This window comes from Rhinopithecus roxellana, chromosome 8 (assembly GCF_007565055.1).
Source record: "Rhinopithecus roxellana isolate Shanxi Qingling chromosome 8, ASM756505v1, whole genome shotgun sequence".
NCBI classification, from domain to species: Eukaryota; Metazoa; Chordata; class Mammalia; order Primates; family Cercopithecidae; genus Rhinopithecus; species Rhinopithecus roxellana.
Genome location: NC_044556.1, coordinates 46,742,556 through 46,757,019, shown reverse-complemented (window position 1 = coordinate 46,757,019; position 14,464 = coordinate 46,742,556). Strand labels below are relative to the sequence as shown.

The following is a 14,464-nucleotide window of genomic DNA, read 5'->3' as shown; positions in this document are numbered from 1 at the left end:
GGAGGAAATTTGGACACACAGAGACACCAGGAAGGCATTTGCATAGAGGACACAGCAAGAAGTCTGCAGGGCAAGTTGAGAAATCTCAGAAGAAACAAAACCCATCAATCTTGATCTTGGACTTCTAATCCCCAGAAAATTAATTTCTGTCATTTAAGCCACCAAGTCTGTGGTATTTTCGCATGGCATCTTTAGCAAACTAATACAATCCTACTCTCACAGAAAAATCTAGAAGAGGCCTGTCTATTCATTTAGTCTTAAGCTTTTAAAATTTTTCATTTATTTTTAGAGACAGGGTCTCACTATGTTGCCTAGGCTGGTTTCAAACTCCTGGGCTCAAGCAATCCTCCTGCCTCAGCCTCCCAAAGTGCTGAGATTACAGGTGTGAACCATGATGCCCACCCTTGGTTTTAAGCTTTAAGATGCAAGAACAAATCACTATTTGACTTACTCATATTTATCTCTTTTTAGTATAATAGTCTTTCCCTCCTTCCATAAGGAAGATATGTGACATGGGTTCTAATCTATAGCTGAAGAGTGAACTGACAAGAAAAATAATGACTATTTGTACACCAGACCTTCTGATGTGAATTATTTTTATTTTAATTTTTTTTTTGGAGACAGAGTTTCACTCTTGTTGCCCAGGCTGTAGTGCAACGGCGTGATCTCAGCTCACTGCAAACTCTGCCACACGGGTTCAAGCAATTCTCCTGCCTCAGCCTCCCAAGTAGCTGGGATTACAGGCATGCACCACCACGCCCAGCTAATTTTTGTATTATTAATAGAGATGGAGTTTCACCATGTTGGCCAGGCTGGTCTCGAATTCCTGACCTCAGGTGATCCATCCGCCTCGGCCTCTCAAAGTGCTGGGATTACGGGTGTGAGTCACCATGCTTGGCAATAATATGATAATTATAATTAAATATTATTTACTTATTCTTTAAACATATCTTCCTTTTGCCAGTTGGGTTATTCAAACTTCTTACTTGGACTTGTTGCCCTTTATGACTAGAATATCTTGTTTGAAAAAGGAGAAGAGAAAAATAATGTATAGAATTTTCCTATTTCCTCCTTAATATTTGAAGCAATGGAATGGAAAATTTGAAGTAAAAATAAAACTAATAAAATAAAATCATTCAGAATTCCTTACAGTAGTAGTTTCCCTTTTTCTGACATTATTGATGCCTAGTTAATGTTTTTTACAGGATCCCAAAATCTTTTTCCAAGAGAGAGCTTTGCTGGGGTATTAAACATCTGAACAAGAAAGATACGGATAAGACTTGAAAAATAACTCATATGCCAAATATTATTGCGAAACAATAATCTTTTATCTTAATAGGAGGCATAAATTAAAATCTATATGAATCTGGCCAGGTGCAGTGGCTTACGCCTGTAATCCCAGCACTTTGGGACGCCAAAGCAGGTGGATCACTTAAGGTCAGGAGTTTGAGACTAACCTGGCCAACATGGTGAAACCCTGTCTCTACTAAAAATAAAAAATCAGCCAGGCGTGGTGGTGGGCACCTTACAGTCCCAGCTACTCGGGAGGCTGAGGCAGGAGAATTGCCTGAACATGGGAGGTGGAGGTTGCAGTGGGTTGAAATCCCACCACTGCACTCTAGCCTGGGCAACAGAACGAGACTCCGTCTCAATAAATAAATAAATAAATAAGATAAAATCCATATGAATCTACCCAAGGAGGGGAAACTATTTGGGTCACACTAAACAGTTAATGATCCTGAACAATTCTCTTTATTTCAGGAAGAAATATAGAGAAACATGTGAAACTTGCTTTGTAAGCATGTCTTTTTTTTTTTTTTTTTTTTGAGACGGCATCTTGCTGTGTTGCCCAGGCTAGAGTGCAGTGGTGCAGCCTTGGCTCACTGCAACTTCTGCCTCCCTGGTTCAAGCAATTCTCCTGCCTCAGCCTCCCGAGTAGCTGAGATTACAGGCGCACGCCACCACGCCTGGCTAATTTTTGTATTTTTAGTAGAGATGGGGTTTCACCATATTGGCCAGGCTGGTCTTGAACTCCTGATCTTGTGATCTGCCTGCCTCGGCCTCCCAAAGTGCTAGGATTATAGGTGTGAGCTACCGCACCCAGTCAGCATGTCCTTTTAAACTGCAAAGTCAGATATTTATTTTTGTTTTGTTTTTCCTGTTTTGAGACAGGGTCTTGCTCTGTGGCCCAGGCTGGAGCACAGTGGTGTGATCATAGCTCACTGCAGCTTCGAACTCCAGGGCTTAAGTGATCCTCTTACCTAAACCTCCTGAGTAGCTGGGACTATAGGTTCACGCAGGGCTAAGTTTTCATTTTTTTGTAGAGACTGGGTCTCACTTTGTTGCCCTGGCTTGTCTTGAACTCCTGGCCTCAAGTAATCCTCCCACTTTGGCCTCCCAAACCACTGGGAATACAGGCAGTGAAACACCATGCCCAGTTGCAGAGTCAGTTTGAATGTAAATTCCACAATTTATTGCTCAAATGATCATTTAACTTTGACTCCTATAAACAGAATGATATCCGCCTTGCAGGATTAAACAATGGAAAGTACAAAATGTTTTGAAAATTATACAAACATAAAATATGGAGGCAAAAGTGATGAAATGGCTGACAGCAAGTTTATAGGCACAGTGGTTACAGCCAAAATCCCAAATTCAAGTGGGCAGCTTTGTCTCAATATCAATACTAGATATTTTATATTTTGGAAGAGTACTGTGTGCATTTGGGGGTTGGGAGAATTAGGGAGAAGATCTTAATGAAATAGCTTAAGCTATGTTTTCCTACTATTAAAACAGGTCTTTGGTCTTCCAGTTTATTTCTTTTTATAACAATAGTAAATAGTTATTTGGGGTTAATATGCCTAGATATAATAAAAAACAAAAGTTAAAAAAATTTTTTTAACAGCTTATGTTTAAAGAAAAAAAACCTGACAAGCCCATCTGATACAGTTGCCCTATTCACAATTGCAGTAACTAATGGGAGACTTATTGTTCATTTTGCACAATCAGGAAACTAAAAGGTAAGACCAGGTAGTAACTTAGACTTTTAATTTTTTTTTTTTTTTTTTTGAGATGGAGTCTCTCTCTGTCGCCCAGGCTGGAGTGCAGTGGCCGGATCTCAGTTCACTGCAAGCTCCGCCTCCCGGGTTTACGCCATTCTCCTGCCTCAGCCTCCCGAGTAGCTAGGACTACAGGCGCCCGCCACCTCGCCCGGCTAGTTTTTTTGTATTTTTTAGTACAGATGGGGTTTCACTGTGTTAGCCAGGATGGTCTCGATCTCCTGACCTGGTGATCCGCCCGTCTCGGCCTCCCAAAGTGCTGGGATTACAGGCTTGAGCCACCGCGCCCGGCCTATTTTTTTTTTTTTTTTTAAGACAAGGTCTTGCTCTTTGCTCAGCCTGCTATTAATATTTTAATTATAATAAAATGTTTTAGGATTGAATCACTTTTTAACGAGAGCAATTTTCTTCATTCATAGCCAATAATGGATAAGTTGGACACTGATTGACTAATTTTAAAAACTTTTTTTGGCTGGGTGCGGTGGCTCACACCTGTAATCCCAGCACTTTGGAAGGCTGAGGCGGGTGGATCACCTGAGGTCAGGAGTTCAACACCAGCTTGGTTACCGTGGTGAAACCCCATTTCTACTAAAAATATAAAAAATTAGCCGGGCGTGGTGGTGCATGTCTGCATTCCCAGCTGCTCAGGAGGCTGATACAGGAGAATCACTTGAATGCGGGAGGTAGAAGTTGCAGTGAGCCAAGATAGTGCCACTACACTACAGCTTGGGCAACAAGTGCGAAACTCTGTCTCAAAAAAAAAAAAAAAAAAAAAACCGCCGGGCGCGGTGGCTCAAGCCTGTAATCCCAGCACTTTGGGAGGCCGAGACGGGCGGATCACGAGGTCAGGAGATCGAGACCATCCTGGCTAACACGGTGAAACCCCGTCTCTACTAAAAAATACAAAAAAGCTAGCCGGGCGAGGTGGCTGGCGCCTGTAGTCCCAGCTACTCAGGAGGCTGAGGCAGGAGAATGGCGTAAACCCGGGAGGCGGAGCTTGCAGTGAGCTGAGATCTGGCCACTGCACTCCAGTCCGGGCGACAGAGAGAGACTCCACCTCAAAAAAAAAAAAAAAAAAAAAACTTTTTCATTAGTGTAGTGAATTTTTTTTACCAGCTTAAAAAAAGTTTTACTTCTAATCTCCTATTGGTAATAAAGATGAACTATACCTGATGGAGGATCATCAGCAGCTTGAAAAAGCATAGCATTAACATACTTTATAATTAAAAATACACATGAATTTCATATATATAATTCCCATACGTATAGTGGATAATAGTGGATTGTTTGAAAAAAGATAACTGACAAGGACCAGGAGAATCTTAGCAGCACTGTTCATAATGAACTCTTGAATGTGCACTAACCCATAGAATGAATAGTGGTATATTCACATAATGAAATATTAATCACAATGAACTGTATTAAATTAAATTATATGCAACAACATGGATAAATCTCACAAACATTATACTGATAAAAGAATACACTAAAATATTAACCCAATGAAACAGAGTTTAAAAACAGGTAAAACTAAAATATATTGTTTAGGGATATACATACATGTCAAAACTACAGGGAGGTGGGCAGCATGTGATTAGGGCAGGCATAAGAGAAGCCTTCCAGGTTGCTGATATTGTTCTACTGGTGATTACATGACTGTTGGCTTTCAAACTACTTGTTAAACTTTACATTGTGCTTTATACAATTTTCTGGATACACTGTATTTCACAATTTTAGAAAAGTTAAACAATAAAGCATGTAACTGGATGTTCAGCTCTGATAATTAAGTTTTAAAACACTGGAATTCATTAAAAGGAGATGGGATGCTTTCAAATATCTACGGTTATTCCAGTTGCAAATCACTGAAATTATTACAAACATCCAGTTGATGTTCTTTTTTCCTAGAACCTGTCTCTTTACAGACTGCTCACTCTTATTACAGTTAAGAGTTATTACCTCCCAGCCGGGTGTGCTGGCTCACACCTGTAATCCCAGCACTTTGGGAGTCCGAGGTGGTTGGATTACCTGAGGTCAGGAATTCGAGACCAGCCTGGCCAACCTGGTGAAACCCTGTCTCTACAAAAATACAAAAATGAGCCTGGGGTGGTGGCGGGTGCACATAATACCAGCTACTTGGGAGGCTGAGGAAGCAGAATCACTTGAACCCGGGAGGTCGCGGTTGCAGTGAGCCGAGATCACACCACTGCATTGAGACTCCGTCTCAAACAAACAAACAAACAAAAAAGAGTTATCACCTCCTGTAAGTCTTTCCCAACATCTCTTCTCCTTCCTTCTCCTTCCCTCTCCTTCCCTCTTCTCCTTCCTTCTCCTTCCCTCTCCTACTGCTCCTTCCCACCATCCATCTGATTTACATGCTTTTCCTCTGTGTTTCCTTCCTACTGAGAACACAGTTACACACATATCACGTTGTTCTGAAATGGTCTGCTGACTTTCTGGCTTCTACTCCCAACATCTCCAACCATCCCTATGCCACTAAATCATAAATTGACCTCAAAAGCAGGGACAATTGTTTTTGTTCTCTCTTTCTATGACACATGAAGCACTCAATAAAATTTTTGGTGATTAAACAAATAAGTGAAAATGTATTTCCATATTTCCAAAGGATAATACTTTTGCCAGTTTTTACTACAGTGACATGAGAAATATGATGAAAAGCTTTTCTTTCACAGTAAGTAGTAAGTATTCAATAAATGGTATTACTAGGAGAAAGTTTTCCAAGAAAGTTGGAAAACATTATCCACAAATTGAATAGATGAGAAATGAAAAGATCACTAGGAGTCAAAAGCATTAATAGGCTCACTCCCCTTACAGGTAACTTAATAAAAGATTCTAATAAATGAAAAATTTTACACGTTAGCAAGTCAATTAAAACACTGTTCATGAGTTAATAATCTATATCAAAACTCTTACCAAAGGCAATAATAACAAATAAGCAGATTCCTGATTTCAACAGGAGATAAACCTATTTTATTTGGGTCAGGCTCATGCTCAATGTTTACTTTCTCAGTTGAGGTGTTATTGAACTGAGATAGTATCTAATTTTAACCGTGCTTGAAAGGTTACACTCTTCAAATTATATTTAAATTTCTTGATTGTTTTTCATAAGACAATGATGCTTAATATTTAATTTAATTAATATTTTTTGAGGCAGTCTTACTCTGTCGCCCAGGCTAGAGTACAGTAGTGTGATCTTGGCTTATTGCAGCCTCCACCTCTTGGGTTCAAGAGATTCTCCCATCAGCACAGCTGGGATTACAGGTGCATGCCACCATGCCCGGCTAATTTTTTTTTTTTAATTTGGTAGAGATGGGGTTTTGCCATGTTGGCCAGGCTGGTCTCAAACTCCTGGCCTCAAGTGATCTGCCTACCTCAAACCTCCCAAAGTGCTGGGATTATAGATGTGTGCCACTGCATCCGGCCAGATGCTTAATATTTTAAAACTGGTCTGTGGTAGCTATCCCTCAGAATAATTTTATTTTTTTCTTTTAAGACAGGGTCTCACTCTGTCATCCAGGTAGGAGTACAGTGGCACAATCATAGGCTCACTCCAGCCTTTAACTCCTGGGCTCAAGCAATCCTCTCGCCTCAGCCTCCCAAGTAGCTGAAACTACAGGTGTGTGACACCATGCCAGGCTAATTTTTATATTTTTTGTAGAGATGAGGTCTCACTATGTTGCTCAGGTTGGTCTGGAATTCCTGGCCTCAGGCAATCCTTCTCCCAAAGTGCTGGGATTATAGACAGAAGCCACTGTGCCTGCTTGAAAGAGACATAGTTTCTAAAAAAAAAAAAAAAAAAAATGGTAATATTGGATTCTAAACAGAGGATCTTAGGGAACTCTCCAGTAAAAGTTTGGGAGTTTGGGACACAAAATTTAGCATTTAGGATTTTTTCTTTTTTTTGACTTGTCATAAACCTCAAACCATGTAAAAATAAGCAATTATATACACATTAAAACATATACTCACAAAGAACATAAAAATGTCATTAAGTCCTAATTTGGACACAAAAATTAAATGGGCTTTGCTGTTTTCATTAGGCTGATTCTCTTTTCCCTAAAGGAAAGAGTCTAAAAGTTTCCACCTGGTAACAAAATCTATAATCTGGTCCAAATCAAATTTACTGATTTTGAATCCCATTTTTCTCCACCTACTTCAGTCACACTGGCCTACTCAGTTATCTCCCAAACTCATCAAGCTCATGATACCCTTGCTCACTCAGGTTCCCTCATCCAGAACGTGTTTCCTTTTCTCCATTCATGTTAATCCTCCCATTTTTAAAGGCGGGGCTTGTTTTACTGCCTTTTTCTATTCTTCCCCGGATTACTCTGTCCCATGATGGTTTCTCCTCTCTCTAACTCCCTTGGCTCATTCTAACATGCAAAAAACTTGCTTTTCATTGTTGTTTACCTGAAAAAAAAAAAATCTTTTGCATTGTGAAATATAATGCACACACAGAAGAATAAACAAAACAAAAGTAAAAAGCTTAATTATTCCAAAGTGAAGCTCTATGGCCCAGGTGCAGTGACTCATGCTTGTAATCCTAGCACTTTGGGAGGCCAAGGCGGGTGGATCACTTGGGATCAGGAGTTTGAGACTAGCCTGGCTAACATGGTGAAAACCTGTCCCTACTAAGAATACAAAAATTAGCCAGGAGGGACAGAGCAAGACTCCGTATCAAAAACAAACAAACAAATAAATAAATAAATAAAAAAGGCTGGGAACAGTGGCTTATGCCTGTAAACCCAGCACTTTGGGAGGCCACACCTATAATTCCAGCCCTTTGGGAGGCCAAGGTGGACGGGTCACCTGAGAGGTCAGGAGTTCAAGACAGTCTGACCAATGTGGTGAAACCCCGTCTCTACTAAAAATACAAAAACAAGCAAGGCATGTCGGCGGGCGCCTGTAATCCCAGCTATTCAGGAAATTGAGACAGGAGAATTGCTTGAACCCAGAAGGCAGAGGTTGCAGTGAGCTGAGATTGTGCCGCTGCACTCCAACCTGGGCAGCAGAGCGAGACTCTATGTCTCAAAAACAAAAACAAAAACAAAACGAATAAACTTCCTCTAGGTCCAGAAACAGAAAATTGTTACTATCTAGAAATCCTCTTCATTTTCCTTCCTAATTACTAACACCCTTTTCCTTCCCCTATCCCTTACAAAAAGATAACCACTATTCTAAAAACTATAGTAATTCCTGGCTTGATTTTTTTTTTTTTTTTTTTTTGGAGACGGAGTCTCGCTCTGTCGCCCAGGCTGGAGTGCAGTGGCCGGATCTCAGCTCACTGCAAGCTCCGCCTCCCGGGTTTATGCCATTCTCCTGCCTCAGCCTCCCGAGTAGCTGGGACTACAGGCGCCCGCCACCTCGCCCAGCTAGTTTTTTGTATTTTTTAGTACAGACGGGGTTTCACCGTGTTAGCCAGGATGGTCTCGATCTCCTGACCTGGTGATCCGCCCGTCTCGGCCTCCCAAAGTGCTGGGATTACAGGCTTGAGCCACCGTGCCCGGCCTGATTTTTTAAATAATTATACCACCTAAATATGCAACCTCAAATATAATAGTTTTTTGAATTTCATATAAATGGAATCATACAGTATGTATATTTTTGTGTTTGGTTTTCTTTATTGAACATGAGAAATATACATGTTGTATAACAATGTTCATTTTCACTCATTTAAACAAATGGATGATTCATTTTTTTTTTTGATGATTCATTTTTATCTATTCTGCTGTTGATGGACCTTCGGGTTACTTAACTTTTAAAAAGTATGTATCTTTTTGTCTCTTCAGCTAGAATGCAAGTTTCTTGAAGACAGGCACCATATACTATACTATTTTATATTTACCTTAGTATTAATATTTAGCATAATGTTAAGCACATAATGGGCGTCCTCAATCACATTAAATACTGATTAAATGAATCTACTGATAGTTTGCGAGATAAGAAAAAAATAAGTACAGTTGGAGATCAATTTAATATTTTTAGAGATAGTTATGTAACTGGCCTTTTGTAACTACTATTACTTAGATAAAAGGTTTGACCTATTCATTCACACCTAAGGATTTATTGTCTTTTTTTTTTTTTTTTTGAGACGGAGTCTCACTCTGTCGCCCAGGCTGGAGTGCAGTGGCCGGATCTCAGCTCACTGCAAGCTCCGCCTCCCGGGTTTACGCCATTCTCCTGCCTCAGCCTCCCAAGTAGCTGGGACTACAAGCGCCCGCCACCTCGCCCGGCTAGTTTTTTGTATTTTTTAGTAGAGACGGGGTTTCACCGTGTTAGCCAGGATGGTCTCGATCTCCTGACCTCGTGATCCGCCCGTCTCGGCCTCCCAAAGTGCTGGGATTACAGGCTTGAGCCACCGCGCCCGGCCAGGATTTATTGTCTTTTATTCTTCCTGAGCCAAATGAAAGCTAAATATTTGTTAACTATCCTCAAAAATAAAATTAGAGCAATTCAAAAGGTGGTTAATATTTATTTATTTATTTATTGAGGTCTCGCTCTGTTGTTCAGGCTGGAGTGCAGTGGCATAATCTCGATTTACTGAAGCCTCGACCTCCCAGGCTCAAGCAATCCTCTTGACTCAGCCTCCTGGGTAGCTAGGACTTCAGGCATGTGCCACCATGCCCAGCTAATTTTTTTTGTTTTAAATTTTTTGTAGTGATGGGTTCTCACCATGTTGCCCAGGCTGGTCTTGAACTCCTGCACCCAAGCAATCCTCTCACCTTGGCCTCCCCAGTGTTGGGATTACAGGCATTAGCCACTGCATCCAGCCATCTGCTCATTTTGTACAGTATCTCACCAATATATCAAGTACGGTCCATGGCCATAGCTCTCAATGAGCTGCTTTATTTTTTATTCTATTTCCTAAAATTTATATTAACCATTATAAACACATGAAGACAAGCTCAAAAGCAAAAATTCCAGTGCATAAGGTCAGCAGGAAATTAAGCATTCCTATTCAAAGCTAAAACAAATCAAATAGCTTTTAGTTCTATATCCTCTTTTTATACAGTGACTGTTTCCTAGGTAATGTGTAAACGTCTCAAAAGAGTATTTATACCACCTAATCTTCAGTCCTATTCTGACATTCTCTTGGAGAGCTAGTTTTGCCTTTTCGCTTATTTGCCTTTTATAAAACTGAAGCCTCATCAACTTCTCAGCAAACAGGAAAACATATTTCTGGGCAAGAATTTCTGATATACATACATCTTGGCCACGTACACAATAAGCATGTCTCTAATATTAGTTTTAACAATACACAGACTATAACTGGTCTTGTAAATTTTGTTCAAGTTGTTAATTTAACAAGAAAAAAAGTAAAAAGGAAAATAGTAAATAAATGAAAGGCAAAATCTAAACAACAATGGTATTCCCAAGTCGAAAAATTGATGTAGAAAAGAAGAGCTGTTACTACTTGTATGCAGCCAATTTACTTCTAGCTAAGGATAATTATCAAAGCCAAATTTAGTATTTTTAAAATCTAAAATAACATTCTAATTTTATATGTTTTCAAAACTGAGGCCAGTAATAAATACACCTCTTTGTGTGTGTGTGTGTAGGGGGGTTATTTACTAAGGCTTTCCCGGAAAGAAAGCAGATTGTTTAAAATGTTACCTTCGTAACTTCTTCATGAGGGAATAGTGTGATGAGAAAACACAGTAAAAAGTTACAAATGAAGGATGATGATGTATACTAGTAGTAAAGCCAGGAAAACTATTGGTTATATCACAAGACTCAGGATCTCAAGACTAACTGTACTATAAAATAAATGTTCCATTAAATAAGACATTTAGGGAAAAAAGGCAAAAGCTAAAATTATTTTTAAAAATTTTTAAAAATTAAAATAATCCATATATATATATATATTTTGGAGACAGGGTCATTCTGTTGTCCAGGCTGGAATGCAGTAGTGCAATCTTGGTTCATTGCAACCTCCGCCTTCCAGGTTCAAGCGATTCTCCTGCCTCAGCCTCTCGAGTAGCTGGGATTATAGGCACAAGCTGCCACACATGGCTAATTTTTATATTTTTGAGTAGAGACGGGGTTTCACCATGTTGGCCAGGCTAGTCTTGAACTCCTGGCCCCAAGTGATTCACTCACCTCGGCTCCCCAAAGTGCTGGGATTATAGGCGTGAGCCACCGTGCCCGATCCAATTGTTGATATTTGACTTATAAAGATGCACGAGGAAAAAAAAAATTATTTCTGCTATAAGAAACCTACCAATTGTTTATTTCTGTAAGGCAGCTAATCACACATGTTCCTTGTCTTTTCATTTAAAAGACTATTTCTCCTCAAAGCTGAAGAAGACTTCGATGTGTGGGCCCTCTTTCTTACTTTAATAAGGGGTTATTATTTTGCCTTTAATCTGACTTGGGAAACTACAAGTACAAAACTTTACACTATATCCTCCTCTATCTTCTAAAATTTTGGAGTAATTTTGAATTAAATACACTTCACGTAATTATACTTCTGGATTTTTACCCTCCAAGTAACAGTCACTGTCCCAACTCCTCCATCTTTCAGATGGTTGGAGCACAATTCTAAGACCAATTTAGTATTAAATATATTCCATTAGATTACTTCCTAAAACATTCCAATATTTAATAGTCTTTGAGATAGCCTAGCAAACCTAATTGCATTACCTCTTTATCTTTTAGTCCTAGAAGCAATACTTCTTCCATAAGAGTAAGGCGGATATCCTTAGAGTCTCCAGAATCTTCATTGTCTGGACTTTTCTCCCAATTACTGTCTTCCTCACTTTCCATCTTCTTTTCAGAGTTCTTGCTTACTTCAGTGCGACGGGCCCGGTGAGTTAAAGTGGTCATTCTCACCTGTTTCTGGAGGGAGTGGGGGAAAAAAATACATATGTATGCTTATGTAAATAAATCACATATTCATACATGCATACTAAACATGTATACAAATAGGAAATATTTACAGATTTAAATATAGAAAGAAAGGAAGGAGTAATGACCAGAAAAAATGGGTGGGTAATACAGTATCTTTTCCAAAGTACAATAGCTTGGACTTCACAGATGGCACTGACAAAAGATCAAATGAGTAATTCTAAAGTCCAGTATAAATGATCATCTTTCAAGCCTGGTGACTTCTTCTTTTCTTTTTCTTCTTCTTATTTTTTCTCGAGAGGGAGTCTCGCTCTGTTGCTCAGGTTCGAGTGCAGTGGTGCGATGTTGGCTCACTGCAACCTCTGCCTCCCAGGTTCAAGGGATTCTTGTGCCTCAGCCTCCTGAGTAGTGGGATTACTGGTGTGTGCCACCACACTTGTCTAATTTTTGTATTTTTAGTAGAGACAGGGTTTCACCATGTTGGCCAGGCTGTTCTCAAACTCCCGACCTCAAGTGATCCACCTGCCTGGGCCTCCCAAAGTGCTAGGATTACAGGTATGAGCCACCGGGCCCGGCCAAGCCTGCTGATTTTTTCTGCATAATCTATAAAGAAGGAGTGAATGTCCACCATTGTCACTCCTCTTTCACAAAATGGATCCCAAGTAAGATGGAACAACAAAAAATTGTGAGCATCCAGCCCCAAAATGCATATAATAATTTGTATCTAATTTGTATAAACATTCAATGGTACTACATCATAAAACATACACAAAAAAAGTAAAAAAGAATATAAAAAACTAAATAGAAATACATGTTCTAGATTTCCTTCCCATACCTTAATAACTCATTTCATGTACTCACTTTGGAGATCACAAGTCTAGACAATAACATTCAGAAAATCATGTGTAGTAATTCCACAGTCAGTAAACTTAGCAGCTCTAGTCCTGGCTAGCCATATCTTGCAAATACACAAGGAGCTGCAAACAAAAATTACTGGCAAGAGTGTGTTGAAAGATTAACAAATTCGTTCTCAATTTTTTTTAAAAAAAATCAAAGAACATGTCTTTTATTCTATGTACTACAGTCAAAAGAAACTGCACTAAATCATTTGTGATAAAGTTTATAGTTAGCATACTTTATTTTATATAAACCTAGACAAATCAGTTTTTAATATACAACAAGTATTTAAAATCAACAATTATATAAAGGAGTATCTTTTTCAAGATCAAAATAATGGTATTTAATAGCTGCTATGACTGGACTCGTTTCTACTCCTCTAGCAATATTTCCCATTACTCCCCATAAGTACTGTTGCCAAACTTTTTCTCAAAAACGTCTCATGCTTTCTTTCTGCTTCTGCTCCTCTGTACTTGCTGGGGTCCTCACCCTTTTCTCTTCCTCTCTACCTTCTACCCATTCTTTAAAGGCCTTGTGAAGGCCTTTAAGTGACTTCCTCTTTTCTATTACCTACATGTCTCATGGCCACTCCTTCAGCTGTATTTTCACAGAGCTTTATTTATACTCACTTCCTTTAAAGTATTTATTACAGTCTTTCTCTTGGTATAGCTGTTTCTCAACTGTAAACTTCTTGAGAACAGGGATATTGTCTTCTTGGGTTTTTATACTCTCCATAGCAACTAGCAGCGTCTTTAACGTTGTAATTGCTCGATAAACGTATATTGATTAAAATGAATACTCAGAAGTGCATGTGAATATTTAAAATAGAAATACAAATGAAGTGAGCTACAAAAGGTTTTTTGTACAAGGGTATAATTCAAATATTATTTGTTATGGGAGGTGGGAAGAAGAGCGAAGGAGGAAGAGAACCATGAAATAAATGCTTAAGGGCACTAAGCCTATCTGGCACTGTGAATAGGGACTATTTCCTAAACCAATCCAAGAAACTTTAAACCTTCGCGGGGCGGGGGTGGGGGTGAGGGGGTGGGGCGGTTTCTTTGAGAAATTAGTTTCACCTGGACATTTACTAGTTAAAAATCCTACTTGAAAGAAAACAAATGGCCCAAATGAATAAAACCCTTTCCCTCCCCATAAAATAATAATTTTAAAAATTAGAGTTTTTTTGGGGGGGTGGGGAAGGGACGTTAGGAAATGTAATTTTCTCGTTGCTTACCTGATGTTACTCCTGGGTTATGGCTGGACGCAGGCTGTAGCTTGTGCTGTATTTTAGGGGGCCACCTGTTCCCCCCACCCCACCCCCGTCCTAGTAGGTGAAAAACTTCCACGCAGAGAGCACAAACTTCCTGATCCTTCGATGCAGAAAAGGAATAACACATCAGCTTCCTCAGGATCACTAGGCAACCTACCTTGGTGTTTCTTCATTGGGCCAATCAGAAATCACCAAGGTTGAGTCCCGCCAATCGGAGCTCATGGTGGGAGGCTCTCCCCCAGCTATTCTGTTGCGATCCAGACAAACACCACCAAAAGGAGGCAGGTTTGCGTTCAACCTGACAGCTGGTCAATCCAATGAAGGAACCTTGGTGGAAGAGAGGAAAGAGGGCTGCGCTCCCCACCCCCATTAA

The 14,464-nt window shown here is 39.6% G+C and overlaps 1 protein-coding gene across 3 annotated transcripts in view; it reads right to left on the bottom strand.

Annotated features, from left to right (window-relative positions):
- Positions 1–14,383, bottom strand: part of GOLPH3L (golgi phosphoprotein 3 like) — a 52,270-nt gene extending 37,887 nt beyond the window's left edge. The window contains exons 1-2 of one of the 3 annotated variants that reach the window (XM_030936509.1): positions 14,249–14,383; positions 11,721–11,915 (exon numbers count right to left, since the gene is read on the bottom strand). In XM_030936509.1, coding sequence (XP_030792369.1) covers positions 11,721–11,903 — 183 coding nt within the window. In that variant the 5' untranslated portion in view covers positions 11,904–11,915; positions 14,249–14,383. Of the gene's footprint in view, positions 1–11,720; positions 11,916–14,055 lie in introns of all 3 variants that reach the window. The other 2 variants (XM_010387251.2, XM_030936510.1) reach the window with 2 other exon arrangements.
- Between the last annotated feature and the right edge of the window lie 81 nt (positions 14,384–14,464).